At 26.4% G+C, this 22,810-nt stretch overlaps 1 protein-coding gene across 5 annotated transcripts in view; it reads left to right on the top strand.

The window, feature by feature from the left end:
* The window catches only part of LOC129983937 (spectrin alpha chain-like), a 179,704-nt gene that overhangs the window by 137,720 nt on the left and 19,174 nt on the right, over positions 1-22,810 (top strand). For all 5 annotated transcript variants that reach the window (XM_056093665.1, XM_056093664.1, XM_056093662.1 and 2 more), the window contains 27 exons: positions 455-663; positions 1,654-1,831; positions 2,688-2,888; positions 3,178-3,273; positions 4,134-4,250; positions 5,257-5,448; positions 6,154-6,373; positions 6,983-7,083; positions 8,888-8,974; positions 9,256-9,318; positions 10,463-10,593; positions 11,696-11,755; positions 11,864-11,990; positions 12,499-12,563; positions 12,660-12,741; positions 12,857-12,934; positions 13,026-13,153; positions 14,046-14,283; positions 14,518-14,657; positions 15,705-15,828; positions 16,260-16,406; positions 16,509-16,772; positions 16,950-17,080; positions 17,755-20,719; positions 21,207-21,308; positions 21,723-21,911; positions 22,604-22,681. In XM_056093665.1, coding sequence (XP_055949640.1) covers positions 455-663; positions 1,654-1,831; positions 2,688-2,888; positions 3,178-3,273; positions 4,134-4,250; positions 5,257-5,448; positions 6,154-6,373; positions 6,983-7,083; positions 8,888-8,974; positions 9,256-9,318; positions 10,463-10,593; positions 11,696-11,755; positions 11,864-11,990; positions 12,499-12,563; positions 12,660-12,741; positions 12,857-12,934; positions 13,026-13,153; positions 14,046-14,283; positions 14,518-14,657; positions 15,705-15,828; positions 16,260-16,406; positions 16,509-16,772; positions 16,950-17,080; positions 17,755-20,719; positions 21,207-21,308; positions 21,723-21,911; positions 22,604-22,681 — 6,513 coding nt within the window. The remainder of the gene's footprint in view (positions 1-454; positions 664-1,653; positions 1,832-2,687; positions 2,889-3,177; positions 3,274-4,133; positions 4,251-5,256; positions 5,449-6,153; positions 6,374-6,982; positions 7,084-8,887; positions 8,975-9,255; positions 9,319-10,462; positions 10,594-11,695; positions 11,756-11,863; positions 11,991-12,498; positions 12,564-12,659; positions 12,742-12,856; positions 12,935-13,025; positions 13,154-14,045; positions 14,284-14,517; positions 14,658-15,704; positions 15,829-16,259; positions 16,407-16,508; positions 16,773-16,949; positions 17,081-17,754; positions 20,720-21,206; positions 21,309-21,722; positions 21,912-22,603; positions 22,682-22,810) is intronic.

The raw sequence follows: 22,810 nt of genomic DNA, 5'->3' as shown, positions 1-22,810 counted from the left end.
TCTGAAGATTAAATAAAATTAAGTTTTTGTTTGTTTTGGAGAGAATGTATGTATATAGGCATTATCAAAATCTTAATAAAAATTTGGAATCTTATCAATTGAGATATTTACGAAAATATATATATTTCCATTAAAAACCATCTATTATTATCTTGTTGTCTTTTTCATATACCATGTGCTAAAAATAAAAGTATATTAAATAGATATTGGAAAGGGAGTTCCATTTAAAATCTATTTTCTTACAAGGAAAATGCTTATATATCTGTAAAATGATATAGAATATTTTTACCTAATATGTTTATTGATACTAATGAGTTTCTAAGTTTCTCTATCTCATTCTTTTTTATAAATATATATATATTTTCTCTTTGAAAATAAGGAAAATACTATTTTTTAAAAATTTATTTAGCTCAGTTATTAAAAATTGGAAATTATTTTTCTCCTCTGAATACAGAGTAGTTTTTACACTGAAGATCTTGGACGACATTTATTGGCTGTTGAAGATTTGCTTCAGAAACATAGCCTTGTGGAAGCTCATATAACATCTCAAGGAGATACTATACGGAAATTAAATAAGCAGGCATTAAGTTACATTAATGATGGTCACAAAGAAGCTCCAATTTTGCAGAAACGTTTGAATAAATTAAATACAGAATATGACAAGTGAGTGCTTTAATGTTATGAAAAATATAAATTTATCTTTATTTATTCCCTTAACAAAGGTACTGTTCAATTAGATGTATAATGGGCTTCTTGTTTGAAATACTTAATGTTACATCTGTAATATAAAGTTAATATTACTTGTATTTGTAATATAATGTTAATATTACTTGGTACTTGTATTTGTAATATAAAGTTAATATTACTTGGTATTTGCATATTTATCATTAGCCAAGGGAAAATTGCCAACTTTAAAATTGACAGCTTAATCTCTGCCTATACTTAATATAGTTGTATCAAAGATGTTGTATATTGCAACTTGAGATTACCCCCCCCCCCCCCAAAAAAAAAATACCAAAATGCTTTGTTAGTCTATTGATTATATCCGTCATTGGCATGTGGTTAAGCCTAAATTTTGCCTTAAGTATGCAGTTAATATACAATTACCAGTTTCTCTTAACCAAACTTTCAAAGGAAAAAGTTTTAGTTCTCATTTTATTTTAGTATTGCTTTATGGCTAACAATGTATCGATTCACTAACTGATAATGACATTAAAAAAATGTAAATAAAATCATTATTGTGAAGAGAATATGAGATGTTTTAAGAATTTCTTCTTTAGGTATCATGAAAAATATAAGAAAAATTTAGTTCTGAAAGTGAAGACCTATGTTGGTTGATGCATATATATGTACAGTTTTAAAGCTATAAACTGAAGGACTGAGGATTTGGTATTAAAGGGTTCTACAAAAAACACTTTTAAAGCTCTTATTCTGTTTTGCAGCTAATTAAATTTCCTATCATGAGACAAAAGCCAATAAAAAGTGATAGGCAGAAACTATCTTTTCAATATGTGGAATGGGAATCATTTATAAACTGTATTTTCATATATACAACTAGACATCTGATGTGTTTATAAATTGGTGTAACTTTAGAATGATATGTGACTAAATTATAATAATTTGCAAATAAATATTTTTTTTTTTTTTTTTTAGCTTAGTGAATTTGGCTGCCAATCGTAGAACCAAACTTGAAGAATCACGGATGTATTATCAGTTTGTTCAAGATCAAGAAGAAGAAGACGCTTGGATTATAGAGAAACAATTGATCTGCAAGTCAGTTGTTCCTGGAAGAGATCTTCAAGGAGCCCTTTCTTTACAACAGAAACATAAAGTAAGTGAAGACATTTATTTATACCATAGTGATATCAAAAACTCATGTAATAGCAACAATTTGAAAGCGTCTGATGTTAAACTCCAGAATTTTAGTATTCAATGAATGTGATTTTAATAAGATTGAATTAGATTTGTTTTAGAATAGCTTTTATGGTTTTAGTGATAATTATATCTTCCTATCCAATTATCACAAATACCCAAAAATATACTCTCAGTTCTCATTAATGTTATTATTTTGTGTATTTACTTTTTTTCTTCCTTCTTTTTTCAATGCATAAATGTTGGGTCTCATGGGCTTTTAAGAAAGATTCCATAATAGCTTGTGTATAGGCTTGTTTGAAACTATATATTATTTCTTAAAACATTGCCTATCTTGACTCCGACACACTTGAAGTGCTTTGAGATCACTAGTTAGCTCAAAATTTTATTGATTGATTTATTGTGTTGATGAAGATATGTTTTACTAATATCTTAATTACGCATTATATTCACATTCTGGCCTCTGGGTAAAAATGGTTTAATATTGTTGTATGCACTTGCTGATAATTGTTATTTTCAGAAAGTCAGCTTTTTTAAATGCATTTTATATTGAAAAAAAATTTGATATTAATTGAATAAAATAATGTTGAATTTTTATTGTTGATTGTATATATGATATTATTTCCTGTTTGCTGAAATTGTTCTATAACATATTGCATATTGGATAAAAATGCAAAGAATTTGTAACAATTCTTTGCATTACTTTAATTACTTTTTTCCCCAGATTATTATTTTTTTTAGCTTTTTGCATGTATGTAACAGAATATATAATTTCCTATAAAAAAGTTATAGTCTAAATGTTGATTTGTTTGTAGGCTTTAGAAGTGGAATTCAATGCTCGTTGGCCACGAGTTCAGAAGGTTATAGAAGCTGGAAATGCTTTAAAAGTCCAAAAGCATCCTGAAAGTGCAGACATCTCTCAAAGAATTGACGGGTTGAAGAAAAATTGGGACAAACTGCATGAACTATGGTCTGTAAAATCAAAGCAATTAGAAGATGCATCAGCTGCTTATCAAGTATGAATACATTTTTAATAATAATATTTATATTGCTTCTTTTCATTATATTAGTCTATTAATTTTTATTCAGTTGCAATGAAAAGTAAAGCAATAAAATATTTGTATTATAACTGTTACTTCTTAACTGTTTTATCCTCATATTAATCCTTTTTTATAATATGTTTAATCTTCATAGATTTTTAATATTTTGTTTCCTAACTGTAAATGTAATACATGTTGAAAAATTCAGTGCTTATTTAAACTGATTATTGGCTTTTTCGTGCACTGAAATTGTGTTTGTATTTAGTATCAAGCTGATGCCAATGAAGCTGAATCTTGGATGAAAGAAAAGCGACAGCTTGTGTCTAGCACAGATTATGGAAAAGATGAACCAAGTGCACAGGTAAACTCATTCTTGTTTTTTTAAGTAAATAATTCCTTTACGTTAATATGCTTTTTGTAAATTGTGCATGATGTAAAACTCACTTAAAAGTATTCAGCATATCAGATTCTTGATCCTAGAATTATTAAATTTGTTACATTGCTACTTTTTAAGTAGTGCATTATTTTACTATTATAGCACTTCCAAAATTTCATTTGATTTCTAATCAATTAAAATTAATCTAAATTTTTTAAACTTTGGAGCTTATTATGACACTTAAACTATTTTTACACCATTTTAAAATTCAAAAATCTAAATTTTCTGTTTTATTTCCTTGTAATTTTTAAAAATTTTAATGGATTCTAAATTTATTATACAATCTATTAGAATTTTAGCATACTGTCGCTATTGTAATGCTCAGTAGTCTGCTTAATTCTGAAATAGGCTCTCTTTTTATATAATCTTTAATACTACATATTTAGCTCCCAAGATTAGCATATTTCTGTTTCAGATTTAATGGACAAGTCATGTATTTTGTTTTATTTTTATACAATTTAAGGAACTTGAAAATTGATATTGAAATGACAAGGAAATAATATTATAAAAATGCCAGATGTAAAGTGAAAAATGCTTTTTGGTTTAACATTATTATGCTTTGACTTTTTGCACAAAACATTCAAATTTGTTTGTTTGTTTACTTTTATTTTGTCCCCTATATTTTTAAAAATCCTTTTATATTTATCGATTTGTTTCTATGTGTAAAGAAAATGTTTTTATATAGCATATTGTGGAATTTTTTTTTCCTTTAATTCTTTCTAGTTCTTAAAACTTTACAGCATTCTTTATAAAAGAAAAATAACTGTTTTTCTGCTTCATTATAGGCTCTATTGCAACGGCATACCAGACTTGAGAGTGAAATTAAAGCTTATAGTTCTGATATTGAAAGGCTGAATGAACAAGCTGATTTAATGATTAAATCAGGAATGGCCACATATTTTGTATGTATATCCTTTTGTTATTTTCCTTATTTTATTTATTTTTCACTTTGAATGTATTTTATTTCATAACTGCATAGCTCTTATTTTTAGTTTTCCTAATAATTAATTCTGTTCCAAAAATTAATCCACTTCTTTTATATATATATTGTATCTTAATAAATATTTTAAACTTTGAGTTAGTAAAACAAATGTAGTTGTATTATTTCCAATTTTATAGGCATAATAATTTTGTGATTTCTGAGAGTAATAACCCTTGGTTAAATGACCTATTTTTCCAAGAGAAAGAAACTATAAAGTTGAATTATTTTTCCATTTATATCATATCACCAAATTTAGAATTTCACAATTGATTGTGATAAGTGTTATTTCATTATGATATTAGAAAGCATGTAAGTATATTCTCAAAATTTACAAGTGTAGCTCAATTCATAACATATAATCAATATTATTTTGCACTTAATAATACATTTATGACAAATAATAAATATTTTATAAAATTTTCAATATATCCAATTGTTGGTGTTTGGTATAATATATTTGAGATAGTGACTTAATTTCTCTAAAAATATTATGATGTCAATTTTTATGTTGCTTTTGCTTCTGCTTCTGAATTGCATTATTCATATATTTTATATTCTTCATACATGAAGTACTTAACCGGTAATATTTGTTTATTGCAAATTCGGTTCTATGAGATTTTTAGAACTTTGTCATTATAATCTTGCTTTCACGTACATGAGGAAACTGCTATTACTTAAAATTTGCATGGAATATCTCATGGGAAAAATGAGCTCTGTAATATTATTTTAATTATTGAATAAAAATTTGAAATGCTCTTATAATGCAGTGTGAAGAAAATTGTTCAAAAAGTAAATTTAATCAAACAAATGTATAAAATAGAGTTGGTCATGAATAATTGTTATTCTTTAAAAATATATTTAATCCTTTGTATTTAATATTGAATGCTTGGAATCATAGTAATTAAAAGATTATTATTTTTTATTAGCTTTCTGAGACAGCTCAGGAGCCAGAAACTGAGGAATGGGTTGAAGAAATTGTTTTGACTCCTGTTGATGAATGGGTTGAAGAAGTTTATGAAAAGGAGGTTGTGAAAGAAATCGTTGAAGATCGTAAAATTCCTCAAGTGCGTGCTATGTATAGATTTCAAGGGAATGACTTTGATATTGAAAAGGGTGAAGTAAGTTTCTAGTTTCTTTTGTTTAATTGTAAGGCAAGTTTTGTTTCTTTGGTTTAATTCTCTTTTTTGTGCTTGATAAAAATAATCTGTCATTTTAAAAATAATTTTTATATATTTCACTGGCATCTCATTGAATGGACGAAAATTTTCTATGTAGTGTTAAAATATGACCTTGAATTAACTAAAAAAATACCCTTTTTATGCATACTATTGGATATTCGTCCTAAAAAATGTTTTAACTGGTTGAATGGATTATATTTTGTCTTAGAATATTAGAATAGAATTAATATATTTAAATTTACCAGTTCAAAATTTGAATATCAGCAGTTTGAAATGTCAATGAAAGTTATTATTTTCAGTTAGTGCTTTATATATATATTTTTTAAATCTGTATAAAGTGTTTTATCAATTGATCCAGCTTTTTTTTCTATTATTTCTTAATCGATTTACTGATGGCTATCCATCACCTGAATTTTCCTAGAATGACCCAACTTGAACACAGAAATAACTACTTTCTATGTTCTAGCCAATTAAAAGGTTCAAGAACTTCTTTCAATTCAATTATTAGTTAATTTCAGATTCAATTTGTTAACATTTTAAAAAATCTAAATTATTGTTATTTGATATTGTTCAGGGATGGTTTAAATAAATTATACTGGATATCCTCTTTGCTTTGAAGATAATTACATATTTTATTTATTTCAGATAATGATTTTATTGCAAAAGACCAATGCTGATTGGTGGAATGTTCGCAAATCTAATGGAGTAGATGGTTTTGTTCCTGCTAATTATGTATCTGAGATAGAGCCTAAAGTTGTTCGTAAAAGAGCACAGAAAGTTGTGAAAGTTCCCGAAAAAAGACGAATTAAAAAGACAGTGATGAAAAAGCAGATAGTAAAAAAGAAGAAACAACCAATGGCATATAGTAATTCCATATTTTATCTTTGATTAATTTTCTATATGAAATTTAAAAATTAATAATTAATTTAAGGGCAAAATAACATATTTTTTACTAAATTTTTAGTTCTCATAGTATTTTTTCCATTCATTTTTATTTTCAAATTCAAATTTTGCTTAAATCAAAACTTTTAATATGTGAACTTATTTTTACCTTTATACTGAATAGTTTCTAATGATACAGAATTTCTATTTTGTTTTTATTTGATGCTTTTAAAGCCACATTAAATAGTTGAACTCTATAGGCTGATATGTTGTGTTAAAAAAAAAAAACACATTTATTTTTAGAGGGGATATTTATAGGCAAATCTGATCTTATATATATATAATATAAAAGATCAGATTTGCCTATAAATATCCCATCTAAAAATAAATGGTTTATATATATATATATATATATATATATTATAAATCTACAAAATTTATAATTGTTACATTGTATTATTAAAGCTTTTTCTTAACAATTATCTTTCCTTGTGAAATAAATGTATGTAATTTTCGTAGTATACAATTCTTTGCTTATTTTAAAATTTTGCTAAAATTCATTTAAAAAATATATTGTAAATTTTTTCTTCAGAAAAAGTGTTATCTCGTTCTCCCAGCAAGTCTCAGGAATTTATTCAGCGAAGGCAAAAGAATATAAATGATTCTTATCAAGAGCTTATTGAACTATCTAAAGTAAGCATGAATTTATGTATAAGATATTTTTTTCTTGTTGCTGACATTGCTCTAAATAATCACTTGTATTAAGTGACTTTAACATATATATAAATTAATTTAGAAAACAATGCATTCATTTAACCTAAGCATAAAATAAATAAAATTCTAAATAAATAAGATGCCTGCTTCTTTTTATTGACATATTTCTTTCAAAATTGAAAATTGGTTGGAAAATAAAATAAAAATTATTGTTGATAAAATAAGTTAAAAGATATTAAAATAAATTCAGATATTGATATATTACCCTTGTAAATTTGTTTATAGAATGCATAACAGATTTAATGCAAAGATTTTTAAAAAAAATGTGCACTTTACTGACTACATTTTTATGATGAATCTTATATATGTTTTTTTTTTCATGTATTATCATATTGATTCAATAATTGATCATTACCAAGGTATAATGGTAAAATCGTTATTTGCAGTGCTAATATCATTAATATTATTACAAAAAAAGCCCTTCTAAAAGTGATTTCTTTTCATTATGCAAAGAACTTTTTAAATATGCAAACCTTGATTTATTTGCAGCAGAATTTTAAATTGTTGAATTTTTTCCTATATCTATAATATATGAAGATATTGATTAAAATAAAATTATAAGGGAAAAGTTCTTTAAAAAAAATTTTAAGTCATTATAGTCATTGGCTGCTTTAGAAGAGGGGGAAAATAGTTAGCCCCAAAAAGTGACTACTGCAGACATTTTTGTGTTTTCAAATTTCTTCATGTAATTTTTGACATATTGTTGTATTTTAAAGGATGATGATATTTTGTCTATGATATCAAATAATATTTGGTGAGTATTTTGCATGGCACCTTGTTGTTTAAAAAAATTATACGTCTGGTAGCATGCTTTCATGCTTTAATTTTTTGCTCCATTTTTTTTCTCTTGAAAATGAAAAATACAACGTAAATATTTAGATCTGATTTGTAAAGCATCTTAATGTACTGATTTAAATGCATGCTGTTGAGTTTTGTATCAGATGTATTTTTCATTTTACAAATGGATAGATTTAGGCATGTATGATTGTCATTTAAATTTTTCTAATATTATAGATAATGCATTCAAATGGCATGCTTTTCTTCGCTTGAAGAGCATTATTTCATGGTAAAATAAACTAATTAAAAAAATGTTGATTGATTGAAAATTCCTGATTAACATTATATCATCCATCCTTTTTAAGATGTAGCTGCATTTATAACTAGCTTTAAATTTGTTATTTTTGTTTTGTGTCATTTATACTGTTTAATGATTTTCAAGTGATGTTTAGAATGAAGTAATGGTGTTCACTAAAGCCAGATATTACTAATATAAGTACTGGAATACAAATAAATTAAACTCTGTTCTGAAAATTTGATTTTAAAACTTCATTTTGCTTCCTGAGAAATCGAAAATGATTTTTTAGATATTGTGCTGCTAATTATGGAAGCAAGTAAGCATTAGATAAGTGTTTTAAAGCATTATAGAACCAAATAAATAAATAAAAAGCTTAAAATTCAATTTCAATTTTGTTTTCAAAACAGCTGATTAAAATTTATCATAACTATAACGAATTCTGATTGAATTTTTATTTTATATATGATCTTATTCTAATACTTCAAATGCTGATGTACTATAAAGTTAAAATAAGTGATTGTTTATGTTGAATCCTATGAATTCTAGTGTTTTATATAATTTACTTATAATTATTTTTTTTACATGGTGTAAAAAAATAATCTAAATTAAAAACATTAATTTCTGAGACATTTCCTGAATTTCCTTTAGGCTCGCAGACACTACTTGGAAGATGCTATCAACCTATTTAGCTTTTATCGGGAATGTGATGATTTTGAAGCTTGGATGAAAGAAAAGGTAATCACAAAATTTAAACAGTTTTAGTCTATTGACATATTTATAGGCATGAATTTTTGTAGCAATTTTTAAAAAAATCCAAACAGTTTTGGATAATTTAATTATAATAATTTAAGATATAATTTTTTTCTCTTATTTTATTTATTAAAATAGTTTATTTTTCTCAAGAAATCCAAAACTTTTATACATAATATTGAATATATGTATTCATATTGTTTTATGAATACTATTTATTTCTTTTTTTAGAGATTTGTTTTTCAATAAATGTCGTATGTTTACAGGATAGAATGTTGACAACTCGAGATCCAAAAGAAGGGGTAGAAGTCATGAAAAAGACATTTGAGGTTTGTTTTAATTACTTATATTTTGATATGAAAGTTGTTCCTTATTTTTCGATCTGAAAGTTCAGCGATTGCATTCCTCTCCCCAGTTTAAGACTAAATATTTAATAATTTTTTTTCTTCCTTTCCTCTAAATAATTTAAGCTGCATTTATTTCATATATCTTCAAGGGAAGGAATTAAACAGGCAGTTAAAGAATTTTGTATGATTTAGAATTTTGTTCTTTAAAAAGAAATATAAATAAATAAGTAAATATTAATGGCTAAAATAAGATTAAATTTATGAAATGTGTACAAAAGGGTAAAAACGTAAATTTATTTTCTTTGATTAGGATAACACATTCAAGTTCATTTTTGTCTTAAGTATTGAATTCTACATTAAAGAAATTTTTATATTAATGCTATAAGCTATTTTATAAAATCAGAATAGCAACTTAAGATCACTGAAGACCTTAAAAATACGAATTAGAAGTTTGATGAGATGTTTACTTCCTATATCATCTAATTAGATAATAGTATTTGTACTCTGTTTTAAATTTTTTGTTTGAAAATTAAATGAAACTAATTTAAAAATATCTGTGATTTTAAAAATTTCTAAGTATTTAATATTAGCCTTATTAAATAGCAATGACATATTAATATTTCATGAGATTGTAATTAGATTTGATGTATAAAATCAACTTATCATTTATAAATATCATTATGAAAAATTAAAATTGCTTCAGAATTGTTTGTATATATGCACTTTATATATATAATAAAGACATTTTTATTGAAATGTTTTAAATTGCATAAAAAACAATGGATTTTTTTTTTTTTTTTTTTTTTTTTTTTGCAATTGATTTTGCAATTCAGAGAATATATTTCTTAAATCCTTAATTAAAGGTTTCATTCGATTACTATTTCATATGTTTATGTAATTAAATTAACAAATCTGTGTTGTTTCATTATTGCATATTTTGCAATTAATCTGGATTTTAAAAAAATTAAATTTTGAATTTGCAGCAAAGATCTACTAAGGTAAGTGATAAAATCGAATATGGTGTTGGACTATTTCAGGTTTTAAGGTTTATGTTTTTAGTAATTATTTGGACTACTGGCAAATATTTCTTTATTTATTTTCTACATTTATCTTTTGTATGTTGCAGAACTTTTTGACTGATTTGTCTGCCACAAGTCGCAGAATTGAAGAAATTGACAGCTGCGTTGAGGAGTTTGTGCGTACAAAACATAGTCAGCTTGGTGCAGTAAAAACAAGACAAAAACAGATTCATGAAAGGTCAGCATAGCATTTCATTATTACTTTATATATTATTTTGTTCTTTCTGCATATTAATAAATCAGTATGTCGTTTGGGGCTAGATGAAAATTACTTTGTTTTTGTACAGATTGTAATCATTGATGATTGATTTTTGAAATAAATTTAGAGTTTATCAAGACAATTAGATTTGGAAGAATTGTGAATGATGTTTATTAGCGACTAATAAAATTTGAGTGATTCCTGAATTCTGTTCTCCCAATTATAAAGAATACACACCAAATTTCTTAGTTATTATTTGATACTTATTAATGCTGTTGTTAATTCCTCAATTAGGAATTATCTCAATCTTATATAAATTAAATTTTTTACAATCGAATATTGTTATTTATGAGAACTTTTTAATTTCATTGAGAAATGAGTATTTTATTTTGGGTTTGTGTATGTGCATTGCATTAAAGCAAAATCAGAAATAATAATAATAATAATAAAAGATGTGCATTTTTCTGGTAGTAGAAACAATTACAGCTTACAGTGATACAGAATTTGCTGTAATCAATTTTTTTAAAAAAATAAATATGTGAAGCATTTAAATTTTATTAATAATTGTCTTATTATTATTATTTCATATTTGGAATGTATAAATTGAATGAAATTAGTGATATTGTAATATATACTAAAATTTTAAGAGTAAATTTTCATAAGTAAATATTTTCAGATTTTTTTATGCTCATTATATAAGATGCAATATTCCTGAATACTTCTGCACTAGATATATGAATGCTAGACTAGATATATCATATCATAAAAGTAATGTTGGAGGTACAAAAAAAAAAAAAAAGAAAGAAGACCTAAGAATAAAAACTTTGAACCCTTTCTTGAAAGTAATATTTCTGAACTCCTCATAAATCAGACCCGATCTAACATTTTATAGTTCTTGATTTAATGTTAGTTTTAACCTCCACATTTGGGGTTTTAAAATAAAGAAGTATTTAATCTATTTAATAATTATTAATTTAAATATAGGCTTAAAATATTTCATGAATTTCTTTTTTGTATAGATTTTGCAATTTCATATTTGATACACATATTCCTTCTGATGTTATTAGTTTAAATCTTTTAGATGGAATGGTCTTAATCATTTGAAAACTGAAATTGAAAAGAGTTTAGAAGGAGCCACTAGGTATGTTTTGTTCCAAACAAAGTTTTCTTTTTATATGTATTTATACATTATTTAATAAAAGCTTTCAAATATTGATAAATTTAATCCTCCCCCCCCCCCTTCTTATAGTGTTGAACTCTTTGAACGAACATGTGATGATGCTTATGAATGGATGCTTGAAAAGTTGGAGAAAATAGAAACTGATGATATTGGTCGAGATATGAAGACAGTTCAAGCATTGCAACGTAAACATCAAGTATGTACAAATCTTTTGTGCAATATAATATTTTTTTTTATGATCTAAAATAATTTAATCCTGCAAAATTGATATTTTCCCTTCAAGAATAGATATTTTTATAAATGTTATCTGTTTATATATTTTTTCTTTAATTGACCATATCTCACTAGGTAATACATTTTTGTATTTTTTACAAACTTTCATTTCATTTAACATATTGTAGTTTTATAAATTTAAATATATCTGTTACTACAATTTAAAATGGTAAATTAATAATTTCAAAAATAATACAACATTTTCTTTTACTTTTTAAGAAGATTAAGTATTTACTTATCTATAATTAAACAAAACAATTAAAAGTTTTAATCTTATCTTTGTAATGAATGATATTATCCATAAATTTATATTGGCATACAGTTTTTTTTTTTTTTTTGTTATTTTAAAAATTGTAGTTTAGTATAGTAATGTTCTAAACAAGAAATATTTGCAATGGATTTTAAATGGAAAAATTTGTTAAACATTTCAGAATATAGAAAGAGAATTAGCACCAATAGAAGAAAAATTCAACCGAGTTAATTTACTTGCAGATTCGTAAGTATAGAGAGCATTCTTTTCATGATAACAGCAACATTTTTATTTTGTGTTTTTTTTTATTTCATTTATTTTCTAAAACCCCTTCTTTTTTAGTGTTAAGGTTTCATATCCCTCGGAAAGAGCCAATGTTACCACTAGACAACAAGAGCTTAATGATCTTTGGGGAAAAGTAAAGGTAAGAGACCTGCTAATTTCAAAATTTAAAACAATATTTTTTGTTTAACAATTTAATTGTAGTTTGAAATGTATGTGTTGTATAAATTTTTGTATTGAGTATGAATATATTTTAGGAAAAAGCTGCCCAAAGGCGTGCAAGACTTGATGAATCATTGGGTTTACAGATATTCCGAAATAGTGTAAAAAGCTTGGTGAGTGAGATGATAAAGCATTGTGCTAATCTTGTCATAACATTTTCTAGAGATTGTCTGTTTAATAAAATATCATAATTTCTATTTTTAGTTAAACTGGGTCAGTGTTGTTAAGCAATCTTTGAATAGTGATGAACCAGCCAGAGATGTTGCAACTGCAGAGAATTTACTTAAAAAACACCAAGATCTTGGTGATGATATTGCAGCACATCAAGATGAGTAAGTTGCATTTGTTAAATATTCATTGAGTACGTTTTCAATATTTAGTCTTGATTTTTATTTTGTATTTAAGATATATTTATGGTCAATAAATATTAAATTCATCAATATTTATGTTTAATTTAAGGAGTCATTTAAAATAATTTTAACTACTATGTAAGATTTCATGGAGAAATGTTTAATATTCTAAAAATATATAGTCAAAATTGAAATGTCCGAAAAATGTTTTTTTTTTTTTAAGTTCAATTGCTCAACATGCTTTCTTTCTTTTAAAAAAACTTTCTTTAAAGATAAATTTTAAAATTAAGGAGCTGAAATATGATATATGAATTCACGAAATGATGTTAATATTAGAAGTGTTGAAAAAGAAAATTTTAAAAAAATGTTAGTATGAAGTTTTTCCAATTTAAAATGGGTTCATCATCATATGAAAATGTCAAATTCTGAAAAACAATTAATGCATTTGTCTTGAAAAAGTAAAGCAATGTTTGCATTGGCTGTTTCAAGAATATATTTTATATTTAAGTTATTTGGTACTTTGAATTTTTAAAAATTTATTTTTATGTTTAAAAAAATTGATGGAGAAAACATGTTTTATAAAAACTTAGCCGATGATTCTATTTTTTCCACTAGATTGTTAAATTTTATATTTTACACAAAATGGATATAAAAGACATTAATCAGTAAAATTTTAATGCATAAAATGAATGCAATAAATTAAAATAATCAAAATATAGCAAATGCAATTTAATCCGATACTTTCAATTACAGAATATTATTCATTTAAAAATATTTATAAATATACCACCACTTTATATCATAATAAAATTCATTAGCTATGTTAATGCAATTATATTTTTTATATTTTTGTTGTTTGTATTTTGTTGTACAGATTTTCAGATGTTCAAGGTTTAGGTGTCAGTTTGTTGCAAAAAAATCCTGACTCTCAAGAAATTAGAGATTCTTTAGTTCAGCTCCAGGAGGAACAAGATGCTATACATAGAGGATGGCAAGAAAAAGGAGACTGGCTGAGACAGTGTATGGATTTGCAAGTTTTCAACAGAGAAGCAGATCAAATAGACAGCATAACCAATAGTCATAACACCTTTTTAGATTTTGAAGATCTTGGAGTAAGTAATAGCAATTATCTGTTATTTAATTTGTGGAATGTTAATTCATATATTTTAAAATTAGGATTGTGAATAATTTTAATCTGTTTGTTATAAATTAAATATTTTATGTTTGTATGAGATATTCATATGAGTAATAGTAGCAAAAGTGCAAGCTTACTTTTTTTCATATATTTATTTCTTTACATAGTAAGTTATTTCTGTAAAAATAAGATTTATTGTTTTCTTTTTCAGACAACTTTGGATGATGTAGAAGCCTTACTGAAAAGACATGAAAATTTCATGAACACATTAATCGCACAGGATGACAGATTAAGAACTTTTAGTGAAATGGCAGACAAGTTGATTGCTGCTAGACATTATGAAAGCAAATAGTAAGTCAAAAAATTATTTATTATGAAATCTTAATCTTAGGTCATTGAATTGTTTCATTAACTGTTGTAATGATTTATATATAATCAAAATTATTTAATCTTACTTATTAACTAGCATGCCAATTGATTTTGCATTGGGGGGGGGGATAAAGTTTGTATTATTGTTGTTTTATATTTCTCAAAATTCTAAAAGGTTAAATAAGTTGTTTCAGTTTCATGAGATTGATTGAAAAATTATGGAAAAGCAGACATGTTTCTATCTTTTCAATTGCAACTCTAAAAATAAATTTTGAATATGATAATAAAATTTAGGAGAATTGGAAATGTATTATACATATATTATTAAATAAACCAGTGTTTAACCTTCTATTTCAGTTTTGCTCATTTCCTGTGGTATGCTGTTTTGATGTTCAGTATTACCATGAAATCACTATATTTTAAAAAAATCAAGCAGTTGATATATATATAGATATCATTATTACTGCTGAATTTCTTATCACATCCTTTATTAATATACTTCAGCATCATATATCATTTTGTGACAATAAATACAGTGATGGCATAGATTCTTTGGGTTAAAATAATTTAATTTATGGCAAGTTTTTGTAAATTAAAAACTCAAATATGTGAAAATTCAATCACAATAAAGCATGTACTATATAATGGTTACAAAGACAAAACTCACTAGACTTTATAGTATTTTCACTCATTGATTTAACTTTAAAATTAAACTCCAAAGAAATTATACATTTTTATAATGAGATAAGATGAGGCGTTTGAATTTTCTAGAAATTTCCTCCATATTGAGTACCACATCTCAAGATTTTTTTATTTTCTAAATGAGTATTTGGCCCTAAATTTGGTCTCTGAAATATTGCCAATTCAAAATTGATGCAAAAAGAGTTTTAATTGAATGGGTTAAAAAAATCATTAGAATTATGCTATAAATGATTATATTATTTACTGTAGTATCATTTACTAATTTTAATGCCTATTAATCGTCCATTTATGTATTATGATATTTAATGGATTTACTCTTTGTCACAGCATTGATGAAAGGAGGAAGAATGTCTTACTTCAAAGACAAGCTGTAAAACAAAAAGCTGAGCAACGTAAAGCTCTGTTGCTGTCATCTCATGCCTTCCAAGAATTTCGAACTGATGTAAATGAGGTATGTAAATAAATATTGTTTTTAATATAAATGTGAAAATTGTGTTTTAAATGTCATTTGATTGTTTGATTATATTACCAAGTTTCCCTTTCATGCATTATTTTTATGGTGTTTTCCAATTCTTCATATTATAACGTGATATCATAACTATATTGCAAAGTATCCTGTGCTTCTTTGGTGAAGTATTTGTTCTATTTCAGTTTTTCATAATAGCATTTTAAAAATGTAGTTGAATTAATTTCTGTTGTAATACATGGTTTTTTTTTTTTCATGATTTTATTGTATTTTTACTTATATTGTGCTATTTCTTGGTATTTTTGGTTACTTTTGTTAAATGATTTTTCAGTGTTTTTTTTTAAATTTAATGATATGCCAAATAAATATTCATAAGCATTTTGCAATCCAGATTTTTTAATTTATTATTTTTATAGCTATCTAACTGGATTCAAGAAAAATTGAAGACTGCATCTGACGAATCATATAGAGATTTAACAAATCTGGAACGTAAACTCCAAAAACACGAGGCATTTGAAGCAGAGTTGAAAGCTAATTCTGAAAGGCTTGATGTTATTAACAAAGTAAATGTCATTCTCTTTTCTTTGTCACACCATTTTTATTATTTTAATTCTTAAGTTTTTCTTGAAAACCATGTTCATTACGTTATTTCATTCTTTTATTAGAATGGACAAGCCCTTCTTACTGGTGGTCATTATGCTGGTGACAAGATTGAAACTTTATTAAAACAAGTTAATAAGCAATGGGAAGAATTATGTGCCAAAACTATGGAAAAGGGCCGAAAATTAAGGGAAGCTAATGCGCAACGTACTTACAACAGAACTTTAGAGGATGCCAAAACAAAGTTAGATGAGTTGGAAAATTCATTGGCTTCAGACGATTTAGGCCACGATTTAAGAAGTGTAAAGAAACTTCTGAAACGTCATCAGGTACTTAGCAATTTGATCTAAAATTATTTTTAAAAATTAAAAATTTACATTGTATTATTTGAAGTTACTAAATTCATAACATGCATTTTGTTTTAATGAAAATTTATTCATAACTTGTTATCCATAAATGTTAATACAATATGATTAAAAATAAATATACATTCAATTTTTTTTCAGATGCTTGAAAATGAACTTCTAACATGGGAAACCAAGGTGACAGAACTTGTTCTTCTTGGTGAAGAAATGGCAAACCAGGGACATTTTGATGCACAGAATATTTTAAAAGGCACAAATGCTGTCAATGAGAGGTAATTATTGAAATGTTTATTCTTAAAATCTCTTCCAGTATATTTATATTTATGTAATAAAACTTTTTGTTGATTTTCAACTTTTTCTAAATATTTTATTGAAAATTTGAATATAGATTGTCAATTAGTATTTAAAAAAATGGCGCTTTTGAGTACCAAAATTGTTTTAATGTATATAATATTATTATTTTTTTTCTTGAAAATTTAAGCTGGAAGCTACAGAATTGCAGAAATACCTACATTTTACATCTAATGCAGAAAAATAAATGAATAAATAATACCTACAACAAAAAATAATTAAATTTTGCTTTACAAAATGTAATACAAGAAATGTAAATATAATCAAAAATTACAACTACAGCAGTTTTAGCTATTTTATAATATCAATTTTTTTCGAAAATTTAAAGTAATAACTATGTTATTGATGTAAAATGCAAATTTTTTAAAACTATATTTCTAACAAATGATTAACATATATTTAATATTTAATTAAATGCATTTGACAATTAGTTGCTCTTTTTATGTTTCTAATTTTATTGTTTCATCTCTGGCCTTTTGGAAATTGCAGAAAGCTTCAACACTATCTATTCTTAATTTTTGAAACAATGACCTGTATTACAATGAAATGTATTTTTATGTATAATTTCATTGGAAAAACTATTTTATTTTGTTAGGTTTGATAAGATGAAAATACCTGCAGCAGAAAGGCGTCGTACTTTAGAAGAGGCTCTAAAATTGCATTCATTCGTTTTTGAAGTTGATACTGAAATTCAGTGGATTAAAGAGCATCTTCCTGCTGCAACTTCTCAAGTTTTAGGACAAAATCTCTTTGATGCTCAAAATATATATAAGAAACATCAGAAGTTAGAAAGAGAAATTAATGGCCATCAACCTATGATAGAGAAAACTTTGGCCTCTGGACAACATTTGATTGATCAGAAACATTACGCATCTGATTCAGTTAAAGCAAAATGTCAAGAACTCAGGGATAGCTGGAAAGAGTTATTGGATTGTGCTGCAGAAAGGAAGAAGAAGCTGGAATTATCTTTGAAATCGCAATCATTCTTTGCAGAGGCCAATGAAGTTGAGCAATGGATGACTGAAAAGACAGACATTTTGGAGAGTACTGATTATGGTAAAGATGAAGATGCTGCTGTGAAACTTCTTACCAAGCATAAAGCTTTGGAGCTTGAAATAGATACATACTCAAGTTTGATTACTGAAATGGGCCATCAGGCTCAAATAATGATTGATTCTAACCATCCTGATGCAAAGATTATTAGTAACCGTTTGCAAGTAGTAAATCAACAAATGAAAAATATTCAGAAGCTAGCCAATACAAGAAGGCAAAAGTTAATGGAATCTAAACATCTTCATGAATATTTTCGAGAAAGTGATGAGCTGGAAAAATGGATTGATGAGCAGATGTTAACAGCTAATTCTGAAGATTATGGACAAGACTATGAACATCTATTAATCCTGCAATGCAAGTTTGATGATTTCAAATTACGTGTAGAAACTGGTTCTGAAAGATTTAATCAGTGTGAAGAACTTGCTAAAAAACTGACAGCCAATGATACGTCTTATTCAAATAAAATAGAGCAAAGACAACAGCATTTGAGGCAAACATGGTCTGTTCTTCTTGACAACATAGAAGCAAGAGACCAGAAATTGCAAGCTGCTGGAGAAATCCATCGTTTCAATCGCGATGTTGCTGATGCATTGTCAAGAATACAAGAAAAATACGCTAGTATTCCAGAAGATTTAGGTCGAGATTTAAATAGTGTTCAGAACTTAATAAGAAAGCATGAAGGGTTTGAAAACGATTTAGTGGCTTTAGAAGCTCAGTTGCAAATTTTAGTTGATGACAGTGCCAGGCTCCAAGGCTCTTATCCAGGTGGAAATGCTGATCATATCTTAGAGCAACAAAATATTGTTATTGAAAATTGGAACACTCTTCAAGAAAAGGCCGCAGAGCGTAAAATAAAGTTACAAGCCTCTTATCAATTGCAACGATTTTTGGCATCGGTACGAGACGTTGAGAACTGGGCCCTGGGTCTGTGCTCGTCTTTAAAAACTGAAGAAAAAGTGCGTGATGTTGCAAGTGCACAGATGTTAAAGGCAGAACATGAACAGTTAAAAGCGGAGATAGAGGCAAGAGAAGGAACTTTTGGAGCAATTGTAAATGCAGGTGAAGAAATGATTGATGGAGGTCATTATGCTAGTGATGAGATACGGGAACGTTTAGATCAATTGCTTGCTGTAAGAGGGGATTTGCATACTGCCTGGCATAAGAAAAAGATTTATTTAGACCAGTTATGCGATTTACAATGCTTTTTAAGAGATGCCAAGCAGTTGGATACATTAAGTAGCCAACAAGAAGTTTATTTGTCCAGCTCGGATGTTGGAAATACTGTAGAAGAAGTTGATGCGCTAGTTAAAAAACATGAAGCATTTGAAAAACTATTGGCTTCTCAAAATGAAAAATTGATTGCCCTGCAAGATCATGGAGCGAAACTTCTGCAGCAGAATCATTTCGATTGTGAAACTATTAGAACAAGAATGTTAGAAGTTACTAACAGACGATCTAAAGTTAGAGATCTTAGCAACATGAGAAGACAGAAATTAGCTGATAGTTTCTTGCATGCACAGTTTAAGAGAGATGCAACTGAAGCTGAAGCCTGGATTGCAGACAAAAAGAAATATTTGGAAGCCGAACAAGGCATGAGTCAAATTGCAAGCTTGGAAGACAAAATGAGAAAATTACAGAAACATCAAGCATTCCAAGCAGAGTTGTCTGCTCATGAAAGTAATATTCATAACATAAAACAGAAAGGAGAGTTGCTTGTGTCGAAAAATCATGAAAGCTCTCCAAAGATCAGACAGCAACTTGACAGACTCTTGAAACAATGGAATGAACTTATAGCATCATCAACCAATTTAGGGCGTGGATTAGAAGAGGCACAAGACATTTTAGAATTCAATAATCAAGCTGAAAAGATTGAGGCTTGGATTCGAGACAAGGAGATGATGGTCCAAGCTGGCGATGTCGGAAGAGACTTTGAGCATTGTCAAGCCCTTCAAAGAAAGTTAGATGATGTAGATTCCGATATGAGAGTGGATGAACTGAGAATGAAAAATATTAATGCCTTGGCTAACAAACTTATCCGCCAAGGTCGTTCAGATATACAAGCTGTGCAACAAAGACAAGAAGAATTGAATAAAAAGTGGAAGGCATTGCAAGGTGCATTAGATTTATATCGTCAGAAATTGGCTAATGCTTCAGATGTTCATGCCTTCAATAGAGATGTAGATGATACAAATGATAGAATTAATGAAAAATCTGTAGCTTTGTCTGTTGAGGAAGAAACAAAAGACTTGCAATCTGTTGAAGCATGCCAGAGGAAACTGGAAACAACTGAACGCGATATGACAGCAATAGAAGCCAAATTAAAGGAACATGATGTCGAAGCTCGTAGATTAGTACAGAAGAATGCTGAAGTAGCTGCTCAGACTAGACAAAAGTTATCGGAAGTACAAGAAAATTGGAGGAGGTTAATGACTTTGTGCTCAGCTAGGAAGCAGTCACTTGCCTCTGCTTATACCCTTCATAAGTTCTTAAGTGATTTCTCTGAATTGGTAAGTTGTTTATAGAATATCTAGCATTATTTGTTCATTATATCTTTGAATGCTTAGCCATATACCGCAATAATTAATCTAATGATGCAATTGATATATATTATTTCTGCTTGTAAACTTTGAAATTGATAAAAGTTATGAGAAGTTTTTAAATTATTTTAAAGAAATGCTATTAAAAAAAATGGTGTTTATGAAAATTTATTTTAAATGTAAAGTGTCATAACTTCAACTGCTTGAATTATTTTTTATATTTCAAGTACTATTCATGTTTGATTTGATAATTTGAATAATAAACAGGTTAATTAAATAAATTTAAAAAAATAAGTTGGAATTAATTTATGCACAAATGATTATTATGAAAATATAATTAAATAGTACTGCAATTATTTTATGTATAATTATTGTGAAATAATTTACTTTTTAAAATTAAAATTATTCTTTTAAGCAAAATAAAGTCTAATCTATATCTATATTTTTTTAATTCCAGGAATCATGGGTAACTGACATAACTAACAGAATGACATCTGATGAACTTGCTGCAAACAATTCTGAAGCCCAAAGCATGTTGCAATTGCATCAAGAAAGAAAAGTTAGTATGATTTTGTTTCTGTTATAATCTACCATATAATTTTAATTTGCAATTGTAGTGTATTTTTAAAATGTTTAAATTTTTATTTTATATTTATGATATTTTTGATGCAGTAACTAAACACTTGCTAATTACGAAGAAGAAGTATTGCTATTTTATTTCATAATTCTTTTTAATTAGTTTTTATAGTCACTTCATAGTCTTTCTTTAATAGTTTTAATGAAAGCAAAAAGTGCTATAAATTCACATTTGTGAACATTTAGAATGTTTAAAAAATTATTTCCCTTTTCCTCGGCATAATGTTTCCTTCAATTATTATTGAAATATATTCTGTAAAATGCACAATTTATTCATAATAATTATTAGTTTCTGTTATCAATTGTAATATGAATTTATCCTTTGTTTTCATTTCAGGCTGAAATCAATGGTCGACAGGAATCTATGAAAACTCTGAAAGAATTCGGCCACCGTCTTCTTCAGCAGAAACATTCAGCAAAAGAAACTATCGAGACAAAGCTCCAGCGATTAGAAGAATTAAGGAAAAATTTAACACAAGTCTGGGAAGAAAGGCGACATATCTTAACTCAGTGCAGAGATTTACAGGTCTGTTAAAAAGAGCTTCTCATTTTATTCTGAGTGTTATTTCTAATTAAAATTTTATTAACTATAATTTTTAGAATCTGTTTTCAACATTCATTTTTTAAACATTTTTATATCAATAGTCTTTTTTTTAGTTGAACATTTATCACCTATAGTTTGCTATACTTCATAAAATGTTATTCCTTTCATTTGGTTTGTTCTATCACTTTTATAAATTCTGTTATTAGTTGCCATTTATTCTCTTGTTCTTATTTATAATTTAAGTCACTATTGTTAGTAACTATTCATAAAAGAATCTATTTAAAAACAAACACTGCTTTTCTTAAAAATTTAAAAAGTCACATTGTGTTTCTAATTTTATATATTTCTTTCTTATTCTATTTGTATGAAGGGAAAAAAATGTTAAAAATATCTAATTCAGAAAGAGCCCAAGTTTTTAAAAACATTATTTAATTCATTCTTATAAGTTTCTAATCAGACTACAAATTAAAATTTTGAATGATTTTGTTAAATTTCCTCATATAAATCTGAATTAATCTACGTAAAGATACAATATGCTCTCTATTATGATAATGACTTGCAGTTTAAGTTGTTTTCATTGAGTTTTGTTAATTGAAATATTAAAAACAAATTTAATGTAAATTTGATTTTCTCTTGTTCTTGAATTGTAAAATTGAGATTACTGTTCCATATAGGTATTTAAAGAGATGGTAGAAGCTGCTGAATCTTGGTTATCCCAGAAAGAGGCCTTCTTAAATAATGAAGATCTGGGTGTAAGTATGCTATAAAATTTCTTATATATGCTGAATATTTTTATTTCATGCAAGTAATGATGAGTTTTTTTAATGTTATGTAATATAACTCATATAATATAATTTTCTATATGTAATGTATGAATTCAG

This window comes from Argiope bruennichi, chromosome 9 (genome assembly GCF_947563725.1).
Source record: "Argiope bruennichi chromosome 9, qqArgBrue1.1, whole genome shotgun sequence".
In the NCBI taxonomy this organism is placed as follows: Eukaryota; Metazoa; Arthropoda; class Arachnida; order Araneae; family Araneidae; genus Argiope; species Argiope bruennichi.
This window is presented reverse-complemented; position numbering and strand designations above follow the sequence as displayed.